The sequence below is a fragment of the Dreissena polymorpha genome, chromosome 14 (genome assembly GCF_020536995.1).
Source record: "Dreissena polymorpha isolate Duluth1 chromosome 14, UMN_Dpol_1.0, whole genome shotgun sequence".
Lineage (NCBI taxonomy): Eukaryota > Metazoa > Mollusca > Bivalvia > Myida > Dreissenidae > Dreissena > Dreissena polymorpha.
Genome location: NC_068368.1, coordinates 30802896 through 30829283, shown reverse-complemented (window position 1 = coordinate 30829283; position 26388 = coordinate 30802896). Strand labels below are relative to the sequence as shown.

Here is a 26388-nt window from a genome sequence, read left to right as displayed (position 1 = left end):
ATTTTGATGTTGACTTGTACTATGATTTTTTAGCTCACCTTAGCACAACGTGCTCATGGTGAGCTTTTGTGATCGCCGTCGTGCGTTGTGCGATGTCATTTTTTGCCTTGTTCACTCTCTAGAGGCCACATTTGTTGTCCAATCTTCATGAAATTTGGTCAGAAGATGGGTTTCAATGATATCTTGGATGAGTTCGAAAATGGTAACGTTTGCTTGAAAAACATGGCTGCCAAGGGGCGGGGCATTTTTCTTTATATGGCTATATATGGCTATAATAAAATCTTGTTAACTCTAGAGACCTAATTTATTGTCCGATCTTCATGAAACTTGGTCAGAAGATTCATCCCAATGATATCTTGGACGAGTTTGAAAATGATGCTTGTTGGTTGATAAACATGGCCGCCACAAGTAAAGCCTTGTTAACACTCTAGAGGCCACATTTATTGTCCAATCTTCATGAAATTTGGTCAGAAGATTGGTTTCAATGATATCTTGGATAATTTAAAAAATGGTAACGTTTGCTTGAAAAAAATGGCTGCCAAGGGGCGGGGCATTTTTCCTTATATGGCTATAGTAAAATCTTGTTAACACTCTAGAGGCCACATTTATTGTCCAATCTTCATGAAACTTGGTTAGAAGATTCATCCCAATAATATCTTGGACGATGAAGCCAGTTGGTTAAAAAACATGGCTGCCAGGGGCGGGGCATTTTTCCTTATATGGCTATAGTAAAACCTTGTTAACACTCTAGAGGCCACATTTATTTTCCGATTTTAATGAAACTTGGTAAGAAGATTTGTCCCAATAATATCTTGTTATCTCAGGTGAGCGACTTTGGGCCTTTCAGGCCCTCTTGTTTAGTAAATTGGCTTTTGTCAAAAACGGGTTTACCATGATTTCATGGGGTCAAAACTCAGATCAAACAAACGTCCCCCAATTGAGGACATTTTCAAATAATCCGAAACAATCCCAAATCCTTATTTTGTCAACTGGACTGCAATCCTTACTATTCCCAATCTGGCAACATTTTTTTGTGTAAAACATAATTGTCTGATCTTAATGGAAGTATATCAAAAAATTTAACAAGTTTTTTTAAGAATGTATAAATTTAACTTATTTGTTTGACATCCTCTTGACAGATTTAAAGAATGTGATAATATTTCCAAATTTGCTTAAAACAAGGCCACGTTTCACTGATAAAATGTATATTGTATTACTGGTATAAATGGCTACAGTGACAGTATTTATCTTCATTTAGCCATTGAATGGTGGAAAATCAGCATGTGGCTATTAAATGCTTCAGCCAGGGTGTATAACATTGTGTATGCTTTAAATACTTTAACATCTGACCACAAACTCACAGATTCACATCATAGCTGATTGCCCAGGGGATTTTTGTATGTTTGTGCATATTTTTACCACATATTTCCTCTCATTTGGTGTGTGCGAGTGAACATAATTGCATTTCCAGACTAATATTTGAAGTTGGAGAGAACATTTGTTCTTTTTCTCTAACACGCACAATCTTACTTTAACTGCTCTTCTCTACCATATTTTGATTAAACATGGATGAGTGTCAAACTGTATATTATATTCAATTATTAACAAAATATCCAACACAATAAAACAAAGCAACTTTTTAGTGTAAGTAACTGTTTCACAGTTTCCTCATCGTTTTAAAGGTTATGAAATATTGCTACACATTTACTGTGACTGACATTTGAGTGCAGGCTGTAAGGTCAGTCTGAAGTTATTATTAACTTATCAACTTAGGTACATGTATACCAGTGATTTTTTTTGCTTTTTTTTGTAACAGCCTGTGCTATTTGGATATTTTTTTTTATTTTTCAGAGGGGAAAAAAACAGTTTTTTTTGGGAAAAAAATATACTTTTCAGGTGGGGAACTGCCGCCGAAATTCGGCGGCAGATTTGATAGATTTAGGGTCCTGGCGTACTACCCCAAATATTTCCTATGTCCTTTGACATATTGCTTTTATATTTTGCATACTTCTTAACCAACATGACCCAAATCTATAAACAAGAGCAGACAACTGTATCAAGCATTTTTACAGAATTATTGTCCCTTTTATACTTAGATTTATCAATTATGCAAATCTATGTTAAAGGTTGCATACTACCCCAAATATTTCCTATATCCTTTGACATATTGCTTTTATATTTTGCATACTTCTTTACCAGCATGATCCCAATCTATAAACAAGAGCAGACAACTGTATCAAGCATTCTGACATAATTATGGCCCCTTTTTATACTTAGATAATTGAACATTTTGCTTAAATTGCTATAACTTCTTTATTTATGATCCCATTTGATTCATACTTTGACAAAACAACATTTACCTGACATACCACAATGCACTCAACCCAAACCATCCCCAATGCCCCACCCCAGAATTTCCCCCCCCCCCCCCCAAAATAAAATTAAAAAAAATAATTATTTTTTTTCCTTATTTTTGAAAGATCATCTATTAAATGACCACACGTTTACGTTATACTGTCAAGCACTCAAATAGTCGAGCGCGCTGTCCTCTGACAGCTCTTGTTATCATTCATGATTCTTATGTCTTATATTTTTAGCTCATCTATTTTTTGAAAAAAAATTATGAGCTATTGTCATCACCTTGGCGTCGGCGTTGGCGTTGGCGTCGGCGTCCGGTTAAGTTTTGCGTTTAGGTCCACTTTTCTCAGAAAGTATCAATGCTATTGCATTCAAACTTGGTACACTTACTTACTATCATAAGGGGACTGGGCAGGCAAAGTTAGATAACTCTGGCGTGCATTTTGACAGAATTATGTGCCCTTTTTATACTTAAAAAATTGAAAATTTTGGTTAAGTTTTGCGTTTAGTTCCATTTTTCTCAGTAAGTATCAATGCTATTGCATTCAAACTTGGTACACTTACTTACTATCATGAGGGGACTGGGCAGGCAAAGTTAGATAACTCTGGCATGCATTTTGACAGAATTATGTGCCCTTTTTATACTTAGAAAATTGACAATTTTGGTTAAGTTTTGTGTTTAGGTCCATTTTATTCCTTAAGCATCAAAGCTATTGCTTTCATACTTGCAACACTTACTAACTATCATAAGGGGACTGTGCAGGCAAAGTAATGTAACTCTGACTGGCATTTTGACAGAATTATGTGCCCTTTTTATACTTAGAAAATTGAAAATTTGATTAAGTTTTGTGTTTAGGTCCACTTTATTCCTACAGTATCAAAGCTATTGCTTTCATACTTGCAAGATTTATGAACTATCATAAGGGGACGGTGCAGGCAAAGTTATGTAACTCTGACTGGCATTTGGACGGAATTATGGGCCCTTTATGCTTAGAAAATTGAAAATTTGGTTAAGATTTATGTTTTGGTCCACTTTACCCCTAAAGTATCACAGATATTGCTTTCATACTTGGAACACTCACAAACTATCATAAGGGTACAGTAAAAGGACAAGTTGCATAACTCTGGTTGTCATTGTTACGGAATTATGGCCCTTTTTTGACTTAGTAACTTTTAATATATGGTTAAATTTTGTGTTTCGATCCACTCGAAGTATCAAGGCTATTGCTTTCAAACTTCAAATACTTACATGCTATCATGAGGTTACTGTACCTGGCAACTTGAATTTTACTTTGACCTTTGAATGACCTTGACTCTCAAGGTCAAATTATTAAATTTTGCTAAAATTGCCATAACTTCTTTATTTATGATTAGATTTGATTGATACTTTGATGAAACTACTCTTACCTGACATACCACAATAGACTTCACCCAAACCATCCCCCCGTGCCCTCCCCCCCCCCTCCCCCCTCCCCCCCCTAATTTTTTTTTTTTTTTTTTTTTTTTTTTAAGATCATCTCACAAATGACCACCACACCCTCACACTATACCCCCACCCCACCCCCCCACCCCCCCCCCACCCCCCCAATTTTTTTTTTGATTTTTTTTTTTTTTTTTTTTAAGATCATCTCACAAATTATCACCACACCCTCACACTATACCCCCCCCCCCCCCCATTTTTTTTTTAAACGGTTATGTTTGAAATACCGTCCAACCATCGCACCCAAACCCCCCCCCCCCCCCCCCCCCCGATTTTTATTTTTTTTCGCTTTTTTGGAAGATAATGTAATAAATGTCCACAGCCCCACACTATACACCCATCTTCACTCCACTCCACCCTCCTTTGTGATTGAAAATGAGAGTCCCTTCACCTTTAAAAAGAAAATAGATGAGCGGTCTGCACCCGCAAGGCGGTGCTCTTGTTTACTCAAGCCCTTCCTAGCATGGTATATGTTTTTAAAAACATGGCTTTTGCTGCACACCTGATTGATTCAGAATAATATTAATATTTAATAATTGTGTTATCACACCTCACTGTTTTTCTGTTATTGTAATATCTGTAAACAGTTGTTTCTATAATCTATTTTGGCTTTCTCAAAGGGTCTCTCTTGTTGTATAATATAACAATTTGTTTGCATCTTTTTAACATCTGATATTCTAGGGTAATGCAATATAGCTATAGTCAGCCATGTGGTGCATAAATCAGGCCGAGATGTGAATACAAGAAATAGGCTTTCTTACGCTTGAGAGGGCTTCAATTGTGATAAATGGTCTGATTTTGTGGTTATGGGTCTGTGAATCCAGGCAATGTAAGCAGGGATTAAGGCTTGCTTGTTGACATGGTTGGCTTATCTGCAGTCAGTGAGTTAATCAATGGCATTACATGTACTTTTCCATCCTTCATCTTTGTGAAAAAGTTAACTACCAGTAGAAAGATTTTTCAGACAGAAATTGGGAATTTGTAGTTTCTTTCTGATGGGGAAAGTGTTTTTTTCCAGTACTTTAAAAAGAGGAACAAATCGCTGCTACAATTAATTTATAAAACACACACACGCACACACAATAATCCATGGTCTTTTACAGCTTGAATTCAAAACTTGTGTGAATTTTAATTGTGATCCTATGTTACATACATGTACAAATGTGATAATTTAATTTAAGGTCACACTTGCTGCCCTAGTTTGTCTCCTTTATATGCATGCACAACATAAAATCTTTGCACTTCATTGCTATTCAAATGGAAACTTTAAAAGGATGTCACAACCATCCCATTCATACACATGGCCTGATTGCTTGCACCTTTTTGGTCCATTGCCCTTGATGAAAGATTTACCTCTGAAAGAGGAATGTGCCTTGTACTTTATTAACTGTAGTTTTCAAGCTGAAGTTGAGAGCAATGTTGCATATCTATCGAATTCCGATTAGCAATTCAGCGATTTTCCTTGTCCAATTGGGAAAAGTACCCGTACCGGTCAAATTGGGAAAAAATTGAGTTGTGAAAACCTCAAAATTTGGAAAAATCGAGTCGTGAAATCCTTAAATTGGGAAAATCGTGTCGTGAAGTTTGGGTCTTATTGAATACATCATACAGTTCATACTTAATTGAACATAACCATTAAAATAATATTTGCAGGCATGCCTTAAAGACCATTCAGTAATAAAGTTGATATTAATAGCAAAATAGTATAGAGAACACACAAAATCATTTACTAGTTGTTTTAATCTCTTGTAAAGCAATGTCTCTGTCTTTCATTTTTTTGAAAATTTCAACAATCTTTGATGTTTGATCATCTATCAGTTGCTGGCATCCCTCTCTGCACAGCATCATTAGTGCTGTCAATGTGTCCTGTGATAGACGGTTCCGATTGGTCGTGCAAACATTGTTCATTAGACTGAACACCCTTTCCACAGAGGCAAGGTTACAAACCAACGTAAAACAGTAAGCTGGCTGCCTGACAAGAGAACCGGAAACAGAAACGACTCAATTGATTGCATGCGCTGAATAATAAAACCCGAAATTAATCGAGCGCATGGTTACACACAACTATACTATTTTCTTTGTTCGCTCGCCGAAAGTTGGGTTTTGTTACGAACTTTTCGATCATTTTGAGAAAAAATTCGGACGCCGATTGGGATTTTTTCAGATGCCGATTGGAAATTTGGGAATTTTCGCTCGATTGGGAAAGTACCGTTTACCGGTACTTTATAAAGAAGGAGGAAAATCGCTGCAATTAACATTGGGTACTCTGTAAGACTTTTAAGTATCGGTATAAAGTGGTATACTAACATTTAACTATAGACTTGGTTTCGGGACCGAAGTGTTAATTTAATTAATATGGAGTTTGTTTGTTCATGCGTTAAATATTAGCTTTAGATTACAAAAACTCTCTACTTTGACTTTTCGAAAGATACATATACACCATCAAAGTATATTATAGTTTTGCTAACAGTAAAATTAACATTTGTTTTTGATATCATAACCTATGGAAAATAGCAACTATTTTGTTTGGCATTTGTTCAAAGTGACAAGTAAAGCGATACATTTGTCAGCCTTGTTTCATTATGGTACAAGTTTCTCATGTGTGGTCACTTGTTCATTGTGGTGTATCTTTGCCTAGTTTCAATGTTGAGACTGTTACCTTTTAAAAACTACAGCAAATGAGGTATAGGCTAGTGTTTCCAGCTGTGCTGGTGTTGAAATGTTGCTTAATTTTGTAAATAGTCTGAAGATCAATTATGTATTGTCCCTGGAACACCAGAGGGGCTGATCATGCTTCTTTGATCAGTATGCTGATAGGAGCTTATGACTCTCAATGGACAAACATGAAACTCAGTAACATGTCTTGAAAATTAGGTCATCAAGGTAGTTTTGTAAACCAATATACTGATAAAGTTGCTGTAAAGGATCATTTTCAGTAGACAGCTGCATGAATTTTTTTGATGCATTGATATTTGTAACTCAATATCATCATACTGATAACTGAAAGTGGTTGCAGTGTCCGACAAATTTCTTATTTTTCAGGTAGCCCACTGGGCTACCAATAAAAATATTTGGTAGCCCATGAAATTTTCCTACAAAATGATAAAAGGCAGGTTTTCATCTTTATTTTATTTCTTCATTTACATATACATACTATGTATACATACATATACATAAAACAGCAAGTAGTCTGATGTACACAGTCAATATCGTAAATTAATGTTACAGTACAGGCACCGTGTACGCAAATGTAAATGTACCAAACAAAATCATATACTACATGTAGATATTACATGTATGTGCACATGTATTTGTACTTAAATTCGGACAGCACGTTAAGTCGTAAACGTAAATAAAGCGTTTAGATAATCAATACGATTGACTCGTATGGTGTTAATCAATGAAATTGCCCTTTTTAACAACAAATACCGAGTTTCAAGAAATCAAGAGTATTAAATCATTTATTTACTTGTGTCCGACTTTAAGTACTGTCCGAATTTACGTATTGCATCCGTATGTTACGACACTTGTGTGCAGTCAGTATACAATACAATAATTGTTTCAATAATGAAGGAACTGATACAGCGTAACGGTAACGATACAGCGTGTTTACGTGATATTTTATTAAGAGAAATGTCAATGCCAAATAATTCGCGAGATACCCCGGTACTTTAGGTGAAATTCACAACGAAACTTTTAATGGAAATTAAATTATCTCAATGTTGTACCCGCTACGAAATGTTTATTTACAAATAAATACACCCACGCCACTTTTCGCGCGCTTTTTATCAGGACAAAGAAATTCATTTTTTTTAATGTAGAATTTTGTGACCTAAAATAGCCGTACACAACGCGTGCAAACCGTGGCAGGTTATGTACGCATGTATGGCAAGCGGTTCGACGCATAATCCCAAGAAACTAGGTTTCTCATGAGAACCTAAGTTCTCAGAATGAGAACCTAGGTTCTTGGTTGAAGATTGCACATGGCTATGGCAAGCGGTTCGACGCATAATCCCAAGAAACTAGGTTTCTCATGAGAACCTAGGTTCTCAGAATGAGAACCTAGGTTCTCATGAGAACCTAGGTTTTCAAATGAGAACCTAGGTTCTCATGAGAACCTAGGTTTTCAAATGAGAACCTAGGTTCTTTTGAAAACCTAGGATACCAAACGAGAACTTAAGTTCTTAGAATGAGAACCTAGGTTCTCATGAGAACCTAGGTTCTCATGAGAACCTAAGTTCTATGTGTCTATGAGAACCTAGGTTCTCATGAAAAACCTAGTTTCTCATGAGAACCTAGGTTCTCAAGCGTAAACCAAGGTTTTCAAATGAGAACCTAGGTTCTCATGAGAAACCTAGGTTCTCATGAGAACCTAGGTTTTCATGAGAACCTAGGTTCTCATGAGAAACCTGGTTTCTTGGGATTTCATAAACCTTGGTTCTCATGAGAACCTAGGTTCTCATGAGAACCTAGGTTCTCGTGAGAAACCTGGTTTCTTGGGATTTCAATAACCTAGGTTCTCATGAGAACCTAGGTTCTCTGAGAACCTAGGTTCTCAGAGAACCTAGGTTTTCAGAGAACCTAGGTTCTCTGAGAAACCTAGTTTCTTGGGATTATGCGTCGAACCGCGTGCCATAATTAACCTCCAGTTGTCTCCCATTGCTTGGTACACGCTGGCGGCATATGTGTAACATGAATAGAAATAGGCGTGAAACCGTGAATGTTTCTCCCCAAGAGCATTTTCTGAACAATGTTCAGACAATGCTCAGTAATATTCTACGAAACTTATCTGTTGAATATTTGTGACCACAGGCATTAGCCGTCAGTGACCGCCTCTTGTTCATGTTTCCGTGCATGGGTGTTATTTAGGAATGAAATTAGTAAAGTAATCGGTCGACATTGGTCTGAACACGTTAATAAAAAATAGAACTGTTTATGAAATACATCTTTAATTGTAAATACTATTTTGAGACTAAAAATTCAGATCAATCGTTACATAATATATTGTTACAGCATTAAATGAGTTTCAAATATTCAATTCCCTTGTTCGGGCCTCAAACGACTGTACGGTACAGTTTTCTATTTTAAGTATGTCTGTGACCTACATGTAGGAAGCAATCATTATGGTATAAAATACAAGTTTTATCCCTATTGATTATGTGTAATAATGTATTATTCAATAGTAAGATATCGGCAACACTGCAAGAAAAACTTATGCGCTAAAGACTTTGCAAACATATTTCAATAACTTGAGATATCTGCAAAAATAAAGTTCTTAACGGCGTGTTTTCATTCTGTCCAGCCCGTGTGTAATCATATGTGAACCCCATTGATCCTGCGCCCTGAATAATATGTGTCCCGTATTCCAAACGAGCAAGTTTACGCCGTCCGACGCGTTATTATGAAAACCTAGGTTCTCTGAGAACCTAGATTCTCAGAGAACCTAGGTTTTCAGAGAACCTAGGTTTTCAAAGAACCTAGGTTCTCAGAGAACCTAGGTTTTCAAAGAACCTAGGTTCTCAAGAGAACCTGGGTTCTATGAGAACCTTGGTTCTCATAATGAGAACCTAGGTTCTCATGAGAACCTAGGTTTTCTGAAAACCTAGGTTCTCAGAGAACCTATGGTTCCCAAATGAAAACCACGGATATGGCAAGCAGTTCGACGCATAATCCCAAGAAACTAGGTTTTTCATGAGAACCTAGGTTCTCATGAAAACCTAGGTTTTCAAATGAGAACATAGGTTCTCATGAGAACCTAGGTTTTCAAATGAGAACCTAGGTTTTCATGAAAACCTAGGTTCTCATTTGAAAACTTTGGTTCTTGACGCCATGTGCAATCTTCAAGCGAGAACCTAGGTTCTCATTCTGAGAACCTAGGTTCTCATTCTGAGAACTTAGGTTCTCATGAGAAACCTAGTTTCTTGGGATTATGCGTCGAACCGCTTGCCATACATGGCGTCAAGAACCCAAGTTTTCAAATGAGAACCTAGGTTTTTATGAGAACCTAGGTTCTCATTTGAAAACCTAGGTTTTCATGAGAACCTAGGTTCTCATGAAAAACCCAGTTTCTTGGGATTATGCGTCGAACTGCTTGCTATATCCGTGGTTTTCATTTGGGAACCATAGGTTCTCTGAGAACCTAGGTTCTCTGAGAACCTAGGTTTTCAGAAAACCTAGGTTCTCATGAGAACTTAGGTTCTCATTATGGGAACCAAGGTTCTCATACAACCCAGGTTCTCATGAGAACCTAGGTTCTCTGAGAACCTAGGTTCTCTGAAAACCTAGGTTCTCTGAAAACCTAGGTTCTGTGAGAACCTAGGTTCTCAGAGAACCTAGGTTTTCAGAATTACGCGTCGGACGGCGTAAACTTGCTCGTTTGGAATACGGGACACATATTATTCAGGGCGCAGGATCAATGGGGTTCACATATGATTACACATGGGCTGGACAGAATGAAAACACGCCGTTAAGAACTTTATTTTTGCAGATATCTCAAGTTATTGAAATATGTTTGCAAAGTCTTTAGCGCATAAGTTTTTCTTGCAGTGTTGCCGATATCTTACTATTGAATAATACATTATTACACATAATCAATAGAGATAAAACTTGTATTTTATACCATAATGATTGCTTCCTACATGTAGGTCACAGACATACTTAAAAAAAAGTTAAAATAGAAAACTGTACCGTACAGTCGTTTGAGGCCCGAACAAGGGAATTGAATATTTGAAACTCATTTAATGCTGTAACAATATATTATGTAACGATTGATCTGAATTTTAAGTCTCAAAATAATATTTACAATTAAAGATGTATTTCATAAACAGTTCAATTTTTATTAACGTGTTGAGACCAATGTCGACCGATTACTTTACTAATTTCATTCCTAAATACATGTAACACCCATGCACGGAAACATGAACAAGAGGCGGTCACTGACGGCTAATGCCTGTGGTCACAAATATTCAACAGATAAGTTTCGTAGAATATTACTGAGCATTGTCTGAATATTGTTCAGAAAATGCTCTTGGGGAGAAACATTCACGGTTTCACGCCTATTTCTATTCATGTTACACATATGCCGCCAGCGTGTACCAAGCAATGGGAGACAACTGGAGGTTAATTATGGCACGCGGTTCGACGCATAATCCCAAGAAACTAGGTTTCTCAGAGAACCTAGGTTCTCTGAAAACCTAGGTTCTCTGAGAACCTAGGTTCTCAGAGAACCTAGGTTCTCATGAGAACCTAGGTTATTGAAATCCCAAGAAACCAGGTTTCTCACGAGAACCTAGGTTCTCATGAGAACCAAGGTTTATGAAATCCCAAGAAACCAGGTTTCTCATGAGAACCTAGGTTCTCATGAAAACCTAGGTTTAAATGAGAACCTAGGTTTCTCATGAGAACCTAGGTTCTCATTTGAAAACCTTGGTTTACGCTTGAGAACCTAGGTTCTCATGAGAAACTAGGTTTCTCATGAGAACCTAGGTTCTCATAGACACATAGAACTTAGGTTCTCATGAGAACCTAGGTTTTCATTCTGAGAACTTAAGTTCTCGTTTGGTATCCTAGGTTTTCAAAAGAACCTAGGTTCTCATTTGAAAACCTAGGTTCTCATGAGAAACCTAGTTTCTTGGGATTATGCGTCGAACCGCTTGCCATACGCATGTTGCAGTACAACGGTCCTGATTGGGAGCTTATTTCATCATATCTTTAAATAGAACCATATGCCGAAATTCATTTGACACTTTAGAAAATTTCAAACGTTTGTGTTTATGACTCTTATCGTCTATATTACCCACCCATAATTTGGTTTTAAAAATATAAATCGGGCATATATGGGATTATTGATTAACAGTCGATTGATCCAATTATTAATTGACAATGCAAACTAATTAGCAGGTGTTAACCGCGTTAACAAAGTTGTCATTAATATTCATTTTCGGTTTCGTTACCGTTTTGAAGAATCCTCTATTGTTTTGATTTATTTAATGTTTGGCGTCCTTGGATATTTAACGACATCAAAAATGTTGCCGCTATTACTCATTGTTGCGGTTAACAAAGAATTCCAAACTGCGAAATGATGTTGCATCATGTGCGCCAACTATCCAACCGGCTCTAATTATATTATTACCAGACGACAAATGTTGATTCTGATTGGATGATTAAAATACACTGTGACTGTTTAAGACACTACCGCAAGTGATCGGTGACTGATTAAATAATTGATTGCACTTTGTTATCGGATTATAAGCAATACACAGTGTACAAACACATGGTCAGCGTGTTTATTCTACGTATGTCTGTCAATAAACCGGGCTACCGCTCTTATAGATTTATAGTAGCCCGGCGGGCGTCAGCTGGAAAATTTCAGTAGCCCGATGAAAAATTTCGGTAGCCCCCGGGCTCCGGGCAATGGATTTGTCGGACACTGGTGGTTGTCATGATTCATATGCATGTGTAAGGGTTCATTTTCAGAAGAGCTTCAGCAATTCTTTAGAACACAATTATATTTGTAACCAAATGCTTTTTCATGCAATTGTTACATGCAGCTCTTTTGATTTATGTACAAAATTTGTCGGTAGTATTTAGAACTATTTTTAGTCCCTCAAAATAAAGTGCAGTTGAAATAATTTAATTATAAAATTAAGGAAGAATGTTCTTTTAAATAATAGAACTAAAAAAAAGCTTTATGTTAGAATGTGAAGCTAATTTCAAACTCTGCTTGTGTGATATATATAATAGTGCATGAATTGCCTTCCAAAATATAGTTGAAACGTCATTAATACACAAAAAAATTATTATATTGCAAACATCTTACTTAATCTTTTTGTGTGGGTGTCTTTGATGATTAAAGTTGTGCACCATCATTGTTCAGGTTTTTTCCTTCTTTGTGACCCGCCGAAAACGGCCCTTTCCCCTCCGATTTTTTGTTCCCCGCAGCTGGTAAATTTTCCCCATAATTTCATTTTCCCCTCCAAAAAAAAAATGTTTTTTATTTTTATTTTTTATAACCTTTAAACATATAAGTTAACCTAATCCAGTGAAGAAAATAGAAAAATATTGCATAATTAGATTTTCTGTTTCCTTGAATTTGTTTTCAAAACAGTAAAATATGCTTAATTGATTATTTAAGACTTTCCTTATTTTCCCCAAAATCCGGCGTTTCGTGTGATTTTTTCCCCCAAAATCCGGCGTTTCGCGCTATTTTTTTCCCCTCAAAAATGGCATGGCCCTTTCCCCAAAATCAGATAAAACCCCTGTTGTTCAGAATATTCCTGCTAGTGGAAGCACCACTTGATTGATTTCACGACTGCTGGTTATTGACAATGCTGGTCTATCATTGATTTACTCATTATGTTCTGTGGACATATTATAGATGATTAACATGGAATCTTTCCATTTAGAAAATATGCATACTTCGCATTTTTTTTAAATCCAGTTGCTAAGCTTTGGACAAGACGGTTGAAAATAGGGTGTTGTCTTTTCAATTTGTTTATATTAAAATAACTAGAAATTGTTAATGGGTATTGATACCTCTTTCCCAATATTACGCCTTGAGAATCATCATGAAATGATAAGATTCAAGATTTCATCGTCTTACTCTATTTGAAGACATAGTCAACCATGTAACATCACTAACATGTAATGTCAGCATCCTTTCCGATAGTCTAGAATGTAACATGTACTGTCAGCATCCTTTCCCATAGTCTACAATGTAACATGTGATGTCAGCATACCCTATAGTCTACAATGTAACATGTGATGTCAGCATACCCTATAGTCTACAATGTAACATGTGATGTCAGCATATCCTATAGTCTACAATGTAACATGTGATGTCAGCATACCCTATAGTCTACAATGTAACATGTGATGTCAGCATATCCTATAGTCTACAATGTAACATGTGATGTCAGCATACCCTATAGTCTACAATGTAACATGTGATGTCAGCATACCCTATAGTCTACAATGTAACATGTGATGTCAGCATATCCTATAGTCTACAATGTAACATGTGATGTCAGCATACCCTATAGTCTACAATGTAACATGTGATGTCAGCATATCCTATAGTCTACAATGTAACATGTGATGTCAGCATACCCTATAGTCTACAATGTAACATGTGATGTCAGCATACCCTATAGTCTACAATGTAACATGTGATGTCAGCATATCCTATAGTCTACAATGTAACATGTGATGTCAGCATATCCTATAGTCTACAATGAAACATGTGATGTCAGCATATCCTATAGCCTACTATGTAACATGTGATGTCAGCATATCCTATAGTCTACAATGTAACATGTGATGTCAGCATATCCTATAGTCTACAATGTAACATGGGATGTCAGCATCCTTTCCCCATTAGCTTTGGTAGTTACATGTAACTTACACATTTAAAGTAAAAAAAAAATGTTATGAGCTGATGCCCAGTTACATGTATCATGATGTGAATCTCCACATTACTAAAATAATTATTTACATGCTTTAAGCTGCTTTCATTTCTATTTTCAGAAAAATCAGAAGCAGTTTTGGGACCTTTTCGGGAAAGATGAGAGCCCTATTTCCACGAGAGATGGATTGGAGTTTGATGATTATGTGAGCAGTGTTTTTTTGTTCAAAATCGCGGCCGGTAAATTGAAAAAAGTATATATTTTTCCCAAATGGGACCTTAAAATTCCCAATTGAAGGTTTAAAAATGAAAAATCTCCCATGGAGCTATTCAGGTCACACTTTGTTAAAGTTAATATGTTAAACACATTCTCGTTTTTAAAGCATTTTTTAGGAAAACAACAACACTTATTTTTCAATTTTTGCTGAAACTCGAAAAATTTCCCAATCCAAAGGCACCCGTCCCCAGTCCAAAAATGGTGAAAAAAACACTGCTAGAGCATTGAAGTTGTATGTTACAAGCCCTTATATAATAAAGCGATCAATCTCACCAAGCTTGGTTCAATCAAAATAGGCCAGTGCATGCCTTATTTTAGCTTTTAAGCTTATGCTAATTTATGCTGTTTATGCTGTCGTCAGAACGTAAATGCATTAATACCATTTGAATTTTGAATCATCAAGATCAGTCATGCAATACATGACTGTACACCCTTTGGCTTTGTAACTGTAATACGAGAGATTGGAATAACCTAAATCTGGTTAAGGATTGCTATAATGAGTTTTGTAAACAAGTACGTGCATCTATCTGACAATGATTAATGTTTTCAAAAAGGTGTTCTTTCTTAAGACAACAGTGAAAGAATTTGAAAATATAGTTTAAGTTAAAACTTTTGTTTTCTAGTTCAGCGATGGTCAATAACGCTTCAATAACTCAAGTTTTTTACAAGTGGAGAAATTGATGAAAATTAACAGAAACCAGAACATAGGCAATAAATTGCTATTGACCAAAATGGTAGCTTTTAGGATTGGAGTTAGATATTCCTGCGCTAGACATTAGCATGGAAACAGAGTTTTTATGTAATTTTGGTGTTCCCGAGTGTCATTAGGTGTCTGAACTTCACAGCATTCTAGAAACAAAACACTCCAGCTACTTGTATAAAAAATGTATATATCAGGTCTCAAACAAGTTGTGTAAATGCCATTGACATCGAACATCCTTGCGTCAGCATTTTCACACTTCTATAACATTTACAATTCTTATTTAGATGAATATTTAAAATGAAGACAACAGTGAAATAAAGATGACATTTTATGTGTGAGCTCATTTGTCAATCTAAATGTATGTAGATACCCGAGCTTTTTAATTCCAGAGACAGTAAACTTGGATTACCCATATGCCTCCCTCTTTGGATCATTTATCCATGAAATCACTTGTTTACAAAATAAGTTGCTTTTCTGTTTTAGTATTAACAAGATCACTGACCAGTTGTACAAAACATAAATGATTTATGTTTATAAGTGCAAGAATGCATTGTCATTGCCAACAATTGTTTTTTGGATACTTACCATATCAGAAAAAATGCCTTTGTTTTCCAATAGCACCTGACTCGGAGGTTTCGATAGCCATTGGCTGACTTGGCTACTCTTACACTTTGTGCAGTTTATGTGATACGGTGTTTTGTTTTACTGGCATGTGCCCAAACATGATAAAAAAATATAATATTATATAACACAATGAGCTTACATTTTTTACCTGAAGTACACCATAAGGAAGCCTTGAAAGAAGTCTAGCTTAAGGTCATTGAAGAATGTACACTGTATTGAATCAGGATCCATGTCATTTGTGTACAAGACTCTTAATGTAGTAATGTCAACATATGTTATGTATTATATGTACATTACTTACGGTAAATTAATAAAATTCTAATAGTCTGGCAGTCTATGGAAGCATGGGCCAATGACAACTAGGTATTGCTCATGCATCATAAACATATTTTTGAATAAAAAATAATATTTGTATCTCTAGATTTTTATTTTGTTATCCTTAAGTAAATGGGAGTTGTTATAGTTCCCATAAGTTATGACCAACGTACAACTGCTTTACCTTTGAAGACAACTACAAAGTACAGGGTGTCACCGTGTGGGAGGGCCATTTTTAGCCTTACAATTTACCCTAGTGTTTGTGCAGTGCATTATTTGGACAGGCTGTCAGTTTTGTCGTTGTTGTTATGTCACATTGAAAGGCAGTTCACATAAATCTCATGCTCAGGTGTTGAAGCTATTTCAAGTTGAAGGTAAAGATCCATGTGAAAACTTACAGTGATACCATTTTTTTAATCGTGTGTGTTTGTTACCGGTGTTGTGTCTAGTTAGTTAATTTTTTGTGTCCACTGTTTGGTCATTGGTTCTATGTGATAAATAAAGTATATAATTCTATAAAAAGAATACTCTCCTTCTGATCCAGTTAAAATTACTGTTTATTATCCCCTGCAAAGTCCGAGGGATATAATTATGATATAGAATGGGGCTTATCTGTTGGTCTGTCTGTCCGTCCGTTAGTCCGTCCATTTGTCTGTCACAGAACATTTTAGGGCTATATCTAAAAAATTATATAAGATAAGATATCAGGTCTTTTTTCCTGTTTTTGTGAAGCGGCCTTGGACCCCCATTTCATGAAAATAAGTCCCAAACTGTTAAATATTGTGAAAAATGAGTCACAAACTTTCTAAAATTGTGAAAATTAGAGTCGCGAACTTCTTGAAATTGTGAAAATTTGAGTCGAGAACTTCTTGAAATTGTAAAAATTTGAGTCGCGAATTTCCCAAAATTGTGAAAAACGGCCATTCTCACAGAAGGAAAAAAAAGCCCTGGAAATCAACATAGGTTTATAGATATCAAAGAGGAGAAAGCCATGCACAACAACCATAACCATACCATAGGATGAAACGTTTTAGGGCTATAATTGTGGCTTTGTTAGAGTGAATTTTTCAAGGCTGTGTACTTTTTTCCTCACAGAAGTGTTTGTCCACTCCCCATGTACGTAATGTGAGATACTTAATTTATGTGAAATGAAACCTTATTATGCTCCCCCTAAATTTATTTTGGGGGGAGCATATAGTCTCCGCTTCGTCTGTCCGTCTGTGTGTCCGTGTGTCTGGGCTATTTCTCAAAAACTAATGACGGGAATTCAATGAAACTTTATGGGAAGCTTCAATAATCAACACCAAGAGGAGATGTGCATATAACTGTGCTCCAGCTAGGCCTAAATCGAAGGGCGCCGCGCCCTGCCCTCCGGAACCTTCGCCCTGCCCCCCCCCCCCACCCCCCCCAAAAATTTTTTTTTTTTTTTTTTTTTTACATATGATAATTCATTGTAATTACTGTAATCCTCATTGTAGACATTATATTTGAATGGTTTTATAAAAATGGGAATAATATATTCTAACAATTATAAATAACATATATATTAACATGCAACAGAAAGCATTCCAGAAACACCCGCGCACTTGAACGTGCCCTTTTCACAAAATACTGCGCGTCGAAATTGCCCTTTTGACAAAATACAGCGCGTTGAAAGTGCCCTTTTGACAAAAAAGCCCCCTGCCCTTTTCAAATCCTAGCTGGAGCACTGATATTATCAGCGGATTCTGGTCGTATGATTTTTCCCACAGTTATGGCCCTTTGAAATTTTCCATTAACTGTACATATAGTGCAATTCTTGTCCGGGCTATTTCTCAGCAACTAATGACCGGAATTCAATGAAACTTTATGGGAAGCTTCACTACCAAAAGGAGATGTGCATATTATTACCTGGTTCGCATCGGATGATTTTCACAGAGTTATGGCCCTTTGAAATTTTCCATTGTACATATAGTGCAATTCTTGTCCGGGCGATTTCTCAGCAACTAATGACTGGAATTCAATGAAACTTTATGGTAAGCTTCACTACCAAGAGGAGATGTGCATATTATCAGCCGGTTCTGGTCGGATGATTTTTCACAGAGTTATGGCCCTTTGAAATTTTCCATTGTACATATATTGCAATTCTTGTCCGAGCTATTTCTCAGCTACTTATTACGGGAATTCAATGAAACTTTATGGGAAGCTTCACTACCAAGAGGAGATGTGCATATTAACAGCCGGTTATGGTCGGATAATTTTCCACAGAGTTATGGCCCTTTGAAATTTTCTATAAACTGTACATATAGTGCAATTCTTGTCCGGACTATTTCTCCCCAACTACTGACTGGAATTCAATGAAGCTTTATGGGAAGCTTAACTACCATGAGAAGATGCGCATGTTATTTGTCGGTTCTGGTTAGATGATTAATTTAGAGAGTTATGGCCCGTTGAAATTTTTAAGTTGCTATACCATCCATCGTATTATTTTGTCGAAAGTTATGCCCCTCAAGACGTTTCCTTTTATCTGAATATATAGTGCAATATTAAGAAAAAAAACACCTTTTGGAGCATCACCCGTCTCCGACGGTTTCTTGTTATAACATGTGATTCTTTATTCATCACAGAATTGCTCGTCCACTCCCCATGTACATGATGTCATGTGTCAGAGTGTGTTTCCTATTTGTAGGAGGGCAGTGGTGGCGATATACTAACTAACAAAGGGGATGTTACCCATGTGGATGAGGAAGATGACGAGGACTTCGACGATGGAATCTCGGGAGACGGCATTGATAAAGACAAGGTCGATAACACAGACATCGTCTTCACTGATAAAGGTAGCGTACTGTGTCATTATTGACTTATGCCCTCCTTCAAAGAAGAGGGGGTATATTGTTTTGCACATGTTGGTCGATCAGTCCGTCGGTCCGTCTACCAGATGGTTTCCGGATGATAACTCAAGAACGCTTAGGCCTAGGATCATGAAACTTCATAGGTGCATTGATCATGACTCGCAGATGACCCCTATTGATTTTGAGGTCACTAGATCAAAGGTCACAGTGACTCGAAATAGTAAAATGGTTTCCGGATGATAACTCAAGAATGCTTAGGCCTAGGATCATGAAACTTCATAGGTGCATTGATCATGACTGGCAGATGAACCCTATTGATTCTCAGGTCACTACATGTAGGTCAAAGTTCAAGGTCACAGTGTCTCGAAATAGTAAAATGGTTTCCTGATGATAACTCAAGAATGCTTACGCCTAGGATCATGAAACTACATAGGAACATTGATTATGACTGGCAGATGACCCCTATAGATTTTCAGGTCACTCGGTCAAAGGTCAAGGTCACAGTGACTCGAAACAGTAAAATGGTTTCCAGATGATAACTCAAGAATGCTTACGCCTAGGATCATGAAACTTCATAGGTACATTGATCATTACTGGCAGATGACCCCTATTGATTTTCAGGTCACTAGGTCAAAGGTCAAGGTCAAAGTGACTCGAAACAGTAAAATGGTTTCCTGATGATAACTCAATAATAATTAGGCCTAGGATCATGAAACTTCATAGGTACATTGATCATGACTGGCACATGACCCCTATTGATTTTCAGGTCATTAGGTCAAAGGTCAAGGTCACAGTGACGAAAAACGTTTTCACACAATGGCTGCCACTACAACTGACAGCCCTTATGGGGGGGGGGGGGGGGGGGCATGCATGTTTTACAAACAGCCCTTGTTTTCAAAGAATACTAGCAGAATAGCAAACAGTTTGGATCCTGATGAGACGCCACATTTTGTGGCGTCTCATCTGGATCCAATCTGTTTTTAAAGGCCTTCAAAATTTGGTTCCAGCACTGACAGAGTTTAACCCTTACCACTCAGGCTGTTCAGGTTTTATGCTATTCAGTGCCTTCCCCAGGATTTTTTTCAGGCGCCCCGGGGCCGATCGGGGGTGGGTTCGGGCGGGGTGTCCCCTCCCGACGTTGATTTTTTTTAAATTTAACGTGTCAATTCACGTTCTGTGGTGCGTTATAACTCAAAGAAAAACAGCGTCAAAAGACGTCATTTGGTGCGCTATGACTCTTCAAAAAAATCCCCCAGTCATTTAAAAATATTTTTTTTTATATTGTTTAATTGTTTTAAAACTTTTCCGCACAGATAGTAAAATCCCGACTCGAACGATTCCCCAATACATCCGTTTCAACCCGACTCTATTACTGTATACTTACTATTTTTCAAGTTTCTATTTATTATCCGATAATCCCGTTTATTCCGTTTTTATCAATCTCTTTCTGGTAAATATTTACGATAAAGGCTTTCAGTTATTTCTTTAACACAAACCTTGCCATTTTTTAAGTGACTATTTATAGATTTGATGAAATATTGCCTCTGAATATGCGTCAATCCCCTGACCTGTTGTGTGCTTGTTAAAACGCTCAATACACGCCATTTGTATGCAATAGACGCGACGTTGTACATGCTGCATAATTTTCGCGCTCTTTTTAATTGAGAAAAAGATTCGACACAAAATAAATTTGCACTGCTAATTTGAAGCAAAAATATTTAACGTTGCGTTAACATTTACATTCGGAAGTGTGTTTCGGATTAAAAACGCGTTAACATCGACTTACAGGAATGGGTTTCGGATTACAAATTTAATTATTCCCATTTGAGATTTCAACAAATATTAACCGTTGCGTTATAAATTCAAAGATAATTTGTTCAAACACTTTACAAGTCGAATAAATGTTTTGACGGAATTATGCATGAAATTCACGTTGTCCACGAGGATCACGGCCGGTTGCCATCATCAGTCTTCTAACTATCGATTATCGGACGAAACATTTACAAGTGTGCGTAATTTATTCAACGAAAATTTGTTAAAGTGTCAAATAAATGTCAGAAAAACGAGGTTAATCAGTTCTATAAATGGACATGTTGAAATATACATGTACTGGAATTAAATAAATTGTTATCACATAATTGTAACCGGGAGTCATTTGCACAACTTACTCGCTATAATAAGTGTTTACCACTTGCAATTAATTTCTCGTATTAATTATGAGTCATAGGTAACACTTGTTTACAGTAAAAAGGTGTGATGATGATGCCCGAAACCGTCTTTAATGTTCTGTACTGTACTAATTACCGGTTTATATTACTCAATTGGTACAACTTCTTACTAATCAAGCTGCGATAAACTCTTACTTTATGCCCGACGTCAATCAAAAATAATGGTACGATAGTTAACCCCGCCCTCATAAGCATTCGCGTAACCGATTTGATGGTGAACTTCACAGTTTGACGACTGGAAAGTTACCAGATACATCCTTGTCAGCATTTAAATGACCGTGTAATGTGGCTAGAATAATCGATACGCGCGTCATGCTATTCTCTTATCAGTGGATTATCCATTACCCCATGTGGAGTTTATGGCGATTACTTGTGAAAGTAGGTACCGAGTGCTCTTTTAAAACAGGGAATATTGATACACTGATAGGGAAACCTTGATTTTTTTGGACAATCTCCACTTTCTTTTACTGAAGAATACACTGATTGGAAAATTTCAAGCGCCCCGGGGACTCTGATTTCGAAATTCAAGCGCCCCGGCAAGGGGCGCTTAAATGGCCTGGGGAAGACCCTGGCTATTTGCTGCTCATCAGAATCTTAGCTTTGGAAATGAAGACTTTAAAACTTGAATATTGCAAGAAAGTTCTTTAATTTTATTTCATTTTCTATTTTGGTCCCTAAAATGAGGTCAATGTGTTGACAAATATTATAAGACAACAGCATCAACTGCGTTCCTCATTTTCAGTTTTTAACTTCCTTCCTTGTTTATGCCAGTTTGCAAGTATACGTAAGTGGTAACGTTACATGACAGAGAACTTTTAAGTGAGCTGTTATTTTTCATTTTCTAATACACTGTAACTCCAATATAACGCGCTCCGTTATAACGCTGAATCCAATATAACGCGGGGGGTGCTTGGATCCCATTTTTTCTCCAACCTTCCATTTGATTTCTGATTCAAATCCGTATTATGCAACTTCGCGTATTTTCAGACAATTCAAAGATGGCGGCAATCACATGTTGATTGCTTTATTCAACCGTCCGTTGAACCGATTATAATCACCTCGAGGTTAAATAACACCGACAGCTAATTGGTGTTAATCTGTTGTGTAATGTCAATAAAGGTGTGAAAAACTCGCGTTTCAGTGTTTATTACATGTATTCCACATCAGAGCGGTTCAGTGCGATAATTTCCATAAGTTAAGTGCAAGCGGGATAGTTTTACAATTAAAGTAATTCAAAACGATTGAAACATTCTTACTTTGATATGGTTGCAGTTTGACTATATTAAATGAGCGGCTGTGAAATATACTGCCCACTGTATAAAACAACTTTTTCTGTCATTTCATTATCATTCTAGTATTATGTCATTTAATCTTTCAGTTCGTGTATAAGAAATTAAATAATGCAGACGATTTATTTACATGCGAACGCAGTGTACCGGTAATTGTTAACAGAGTTTCACTTTCATTTTTGCGTGGTATCAGAAAGTTCCCGGGAAACACGTTTTTTGCATGCGTATGATGCAATAAAACAAATTTTTGTACATGAATCGTATTGCATTCAATCTAAATTTAAAGTGGCTCGTCCAATGAAAGCTCTGCCCCATAATGCACTGTACTCTTAAAAAAACACTTCTGAAAAGGGCATATATGCGTACGGTTGTGTTTACGAATTTCTTAAACATATATCGTCATTAATGTTCAAGATTATTATTTTTAATATGATGTTGCAATTTTGTTGGATTATCGGATAAATGTGCACATTTGAAAACGGTATGTATACCAGGGTTGGCATATTGACCGGTCAATTGAGTATTGACCGGGCCGGCGGTCAATACCCGGTTAAAACCGGTCATTACTGGTCAATACTGGTCAATACTGGTCGATTGAAAATTGTAGCATGAAAACATCACAAAGGAGCTATGTTATATTAAATCAATAATTATTCTGTAATTGATAAACTTTGAGTCATTTATTGTAAAAAAAATCTTTAAAGTTGTAAAAAATTAAATCTTTATTATTTATGGAAATGGCCTTAAATATAAGGACCTATGCAATATCTTTATCTCGGTGTATCACATCTGTTACTAAAGTATTTTTACTATTGTAGTTACCATAGTATTTCACTTATCTATTGATATATCTATTTGATAAGCAGATGGACAAACAGAACTCTTGTGTTTTCTAGGGTCATAAATCTGGCCCCTAAGCCTTAATTGGTAATAAAATCCATGCAGTTTTATGTCTCTGATATTGACAATGAAGCAAATCTATTTCAGATCACTCACACATAAGGCGATTACTTGCTATTAATTTAATAGTAACTTATAAGTAGTCTCCTTTCTGTATTATGAGCGTTTTTTTTTCCTTTCACATTTAAAAGTTCAATTGGTATTCAAATGATTAAGCAATCAAAGTTCTTGATTTTGACAACAAAAATGTTTTCCAATTGTGGGTCTACTATAGACTCTTCTTTTCAATTATTGTTTTCTTTGATTAATTATTTCTTATTATGTTTTTTATTTTTATATCAATGGAAAATATAAGAATTTTTCACTATTTTGTTTAAAAATTATTTAAAGAAATCTAGGCAAGAAAACATGACAAGTAAAGGTTGTGTCAAAAAGGTGCCATTTAAGGCCCTATTATCAGTTTTGGGTGCCCCATCCTGTATAGGTGAGGAGACTGTGGGGACAGTGGGGCATGAGGAACAACTCATACACAGTAATTGACAGGTTCTTGCTGAATCAAGCACAGAATTATCTGAGAATTCATAATTCATTAGAATTGAAAAAAAGTTCAATCGACCAGAAAAATCCAATCTACCAACTTTGACTAATTTGCAAAATGTCGAGAGATTGGCCTACAAATTGCATGAACAGGTATAAAATAGTGGGTATAAATAGCTTAAGACATTATTGGCAACATGTCTGTTTAATTTATATTATCAATATAGTTTAATTAGGCATGGAATATGAATTAAAATTGGGGGTAAAGTTCAATCGACCACTATTGACCAGTAATGACCACTTCAGGAGTATTGACCGGGGCGGTTTTAACCGGTTAAAACCGCTGGTTAAAACCGGGGGCGGTCGATTGGTGCCAACCCTGATGTATACTGTTATAGATACGATTCGGTTTATATGCATGTATTTGCGTCAACACAGCGTGGCAATATACATGACGTATATTATAGGCTATTCTATACCTATTTTTTTATAGCGCCCTGCAGTAAATGAGCTCAAAACTTATAACGCGGATCCGTTATAACGCTGTTTCACGGCTTGGACCCCATTGACCGCGCTATATTGGAGTTACAGTGTATTCACACTTTTTAGTTGGAAACTCCGAAGTTGTTTTAAATTTCGGATGAAATAATCTGTGCCAGATCCAATGGTTCATGTTGGTGAATTATGCTTAACTGCTCTATAATATTTACCGGTTAAAAATATTTTTTGTATAAACAATACCTACATGTATGTTCATTTACTAGTTAGAATCTTACAAGGAATTTTAAGATATTTTAGGATTTTCCTTAAGTTTTGCTAGCCTAAGAAGCTGTGTAAATAAATAAATAACAAGAAGTGTTTCCGATTTCCCTGTTATATATTGTATATTGTATTTAGGTGGTACAGAAATCAATAATTAGTTAATGATTGATAGCAAGTCATTCTATTAGTCTGTGATGACTGATATTAGAAAGAAAGAGGTTTCACCCACTGCAAGCTTCTGAAATGCAATCCTTGATAAAAGATACCCATCAGTTGACCCTGGGAAATTGGGCTTAATGCATGTGCATGAAGTGTGATCCCATATACGCCTGTGCCTGTGCACAGGCTAATCAGGGACAACATTTTCTGTCTAAACTTGATTTTTCATAAATGAGAGACTTCCTTTAAACGAAAAATACCATAAAAGGGGAAAGTGGTGTCCCTTTTTAGCCAGTGCAGACTGCACAGGCTATTCTTTGACATTTTGTGCACATGCATTAAGCCCCAGTTTCCCAAAGCAAAGCTCATGTGATTTTCTATGCACAGATAAACCATCAACTTCTGGCACAACTAACAAGCCTGCCTTGCATACTACCAAGAAGCCCATTACAGATGATGAAGACCTGTTTGAAGGCAGCGGAAGTGGCCACCACGAGACCTTGGAAGGTGAGACAACTTGAAAAAAATATTAAACTATAACGCTGCATTCTTGGAAAATTGGGCTTAATGCATGAGTGAAGTGTTATCCCAGATTAGCCTGTGCAGTTTGTCATTTCAACAATATGTGAACAAGTCTCTTTTAAACATTGCACTGTCCTTTCTTGTAAGTTCATGAAATACAAAATTGTTCTTCATTCTAAATTAAGGTTGTTCTTCAGGGTAGCCTTTAGTTGTTTATTATTGTGTATACCAGGCAATAGAAGTTTGCAAGGCAAACCATGATAGATTAATCAAAATTTAATAAGCCAGTGGAATTGAAATAAGAATATTGGTTTTCTTTCTCCAATCTATCTGCTCCAGTGAACTGTATACAAGATTTGATCCACAGTTGTACTTACCAACCCTAGCGTATTGTCGCTGCTAAACCCATTTATGCCTAGCGTCCTGAAAAAAGGACTTTGCAAACAGCGTAAACCCAGATGAGACGCCGCATAATGCGGTGTCTCATCTGGGTCTGCGCTGTTTGCTTACAGGAATTTCTTTATGAAATATTCTTAATATAGAAATAAATATACTTGACATCCCTTATTTCAGAAATAAATTGATCCTATTTACAAGGATGGGAGAGTCCACTGGGCATAAATGGGTTAAGAATGTGTTAATTCTGAATAGAATATTGTAGGCTCTTCTTGCGTGATGTTTTTTTTCAGTGAGTGCTATAAGTAAGGTGATTCTACAATGAACTTTTACCGAGCAATATATTCTTCCTAACCATATATAGTTATGGTTTCATCTATACTACAACCTAACAGTACAAAGTTCCGAGTGGTTTCATCTATACTACAACCTAACAGTACAAAGTTTTAAATTGAAGTGACTCAGTCAGCCATTCATTCTCATGAAAGTGTCCTTCAATCATCACTTATAAAAAACTTCCTGTTCTTTACTACCATATTCTTGAATTAAGTTCTTTTAGGTGCATTTGAATTCAGTTATACTAAAACACTTGGACTTTTTACTTT

At 36.4% G+C, this 26388-nt stretch overlaps 1 protein-coding gene across 2 annotated transcripts in view; it reads left to right on the top strand.

The window, feature by feature from the left end:
- The window catches only part of LOC127859050 (uncharacterized), a 52170-nt gene that overhangs the window by 3166 nt on the left and 22616 nt on the right, over positions 1-26388 (top strand). The window contains exons 2-4 of one of the 2 annotated variants that reach the window (XM_052396454.1): positions 14363-14446; positions 18828-18975; positions 25253-25373. In XM_052396454.1, the coding sequence (XP_052252414.1) occupies positions 14363-14446; positions 18828-18975; positions 25253-25373 (353 nt within the window). The remainder of the gene's footprint in view (positions 1-14362; positions 14447-18827; positions 18976-25252; positions 25374-26388) is intronic. The other variant, XM_052396453.1, reaches the window with a different exon arrangement.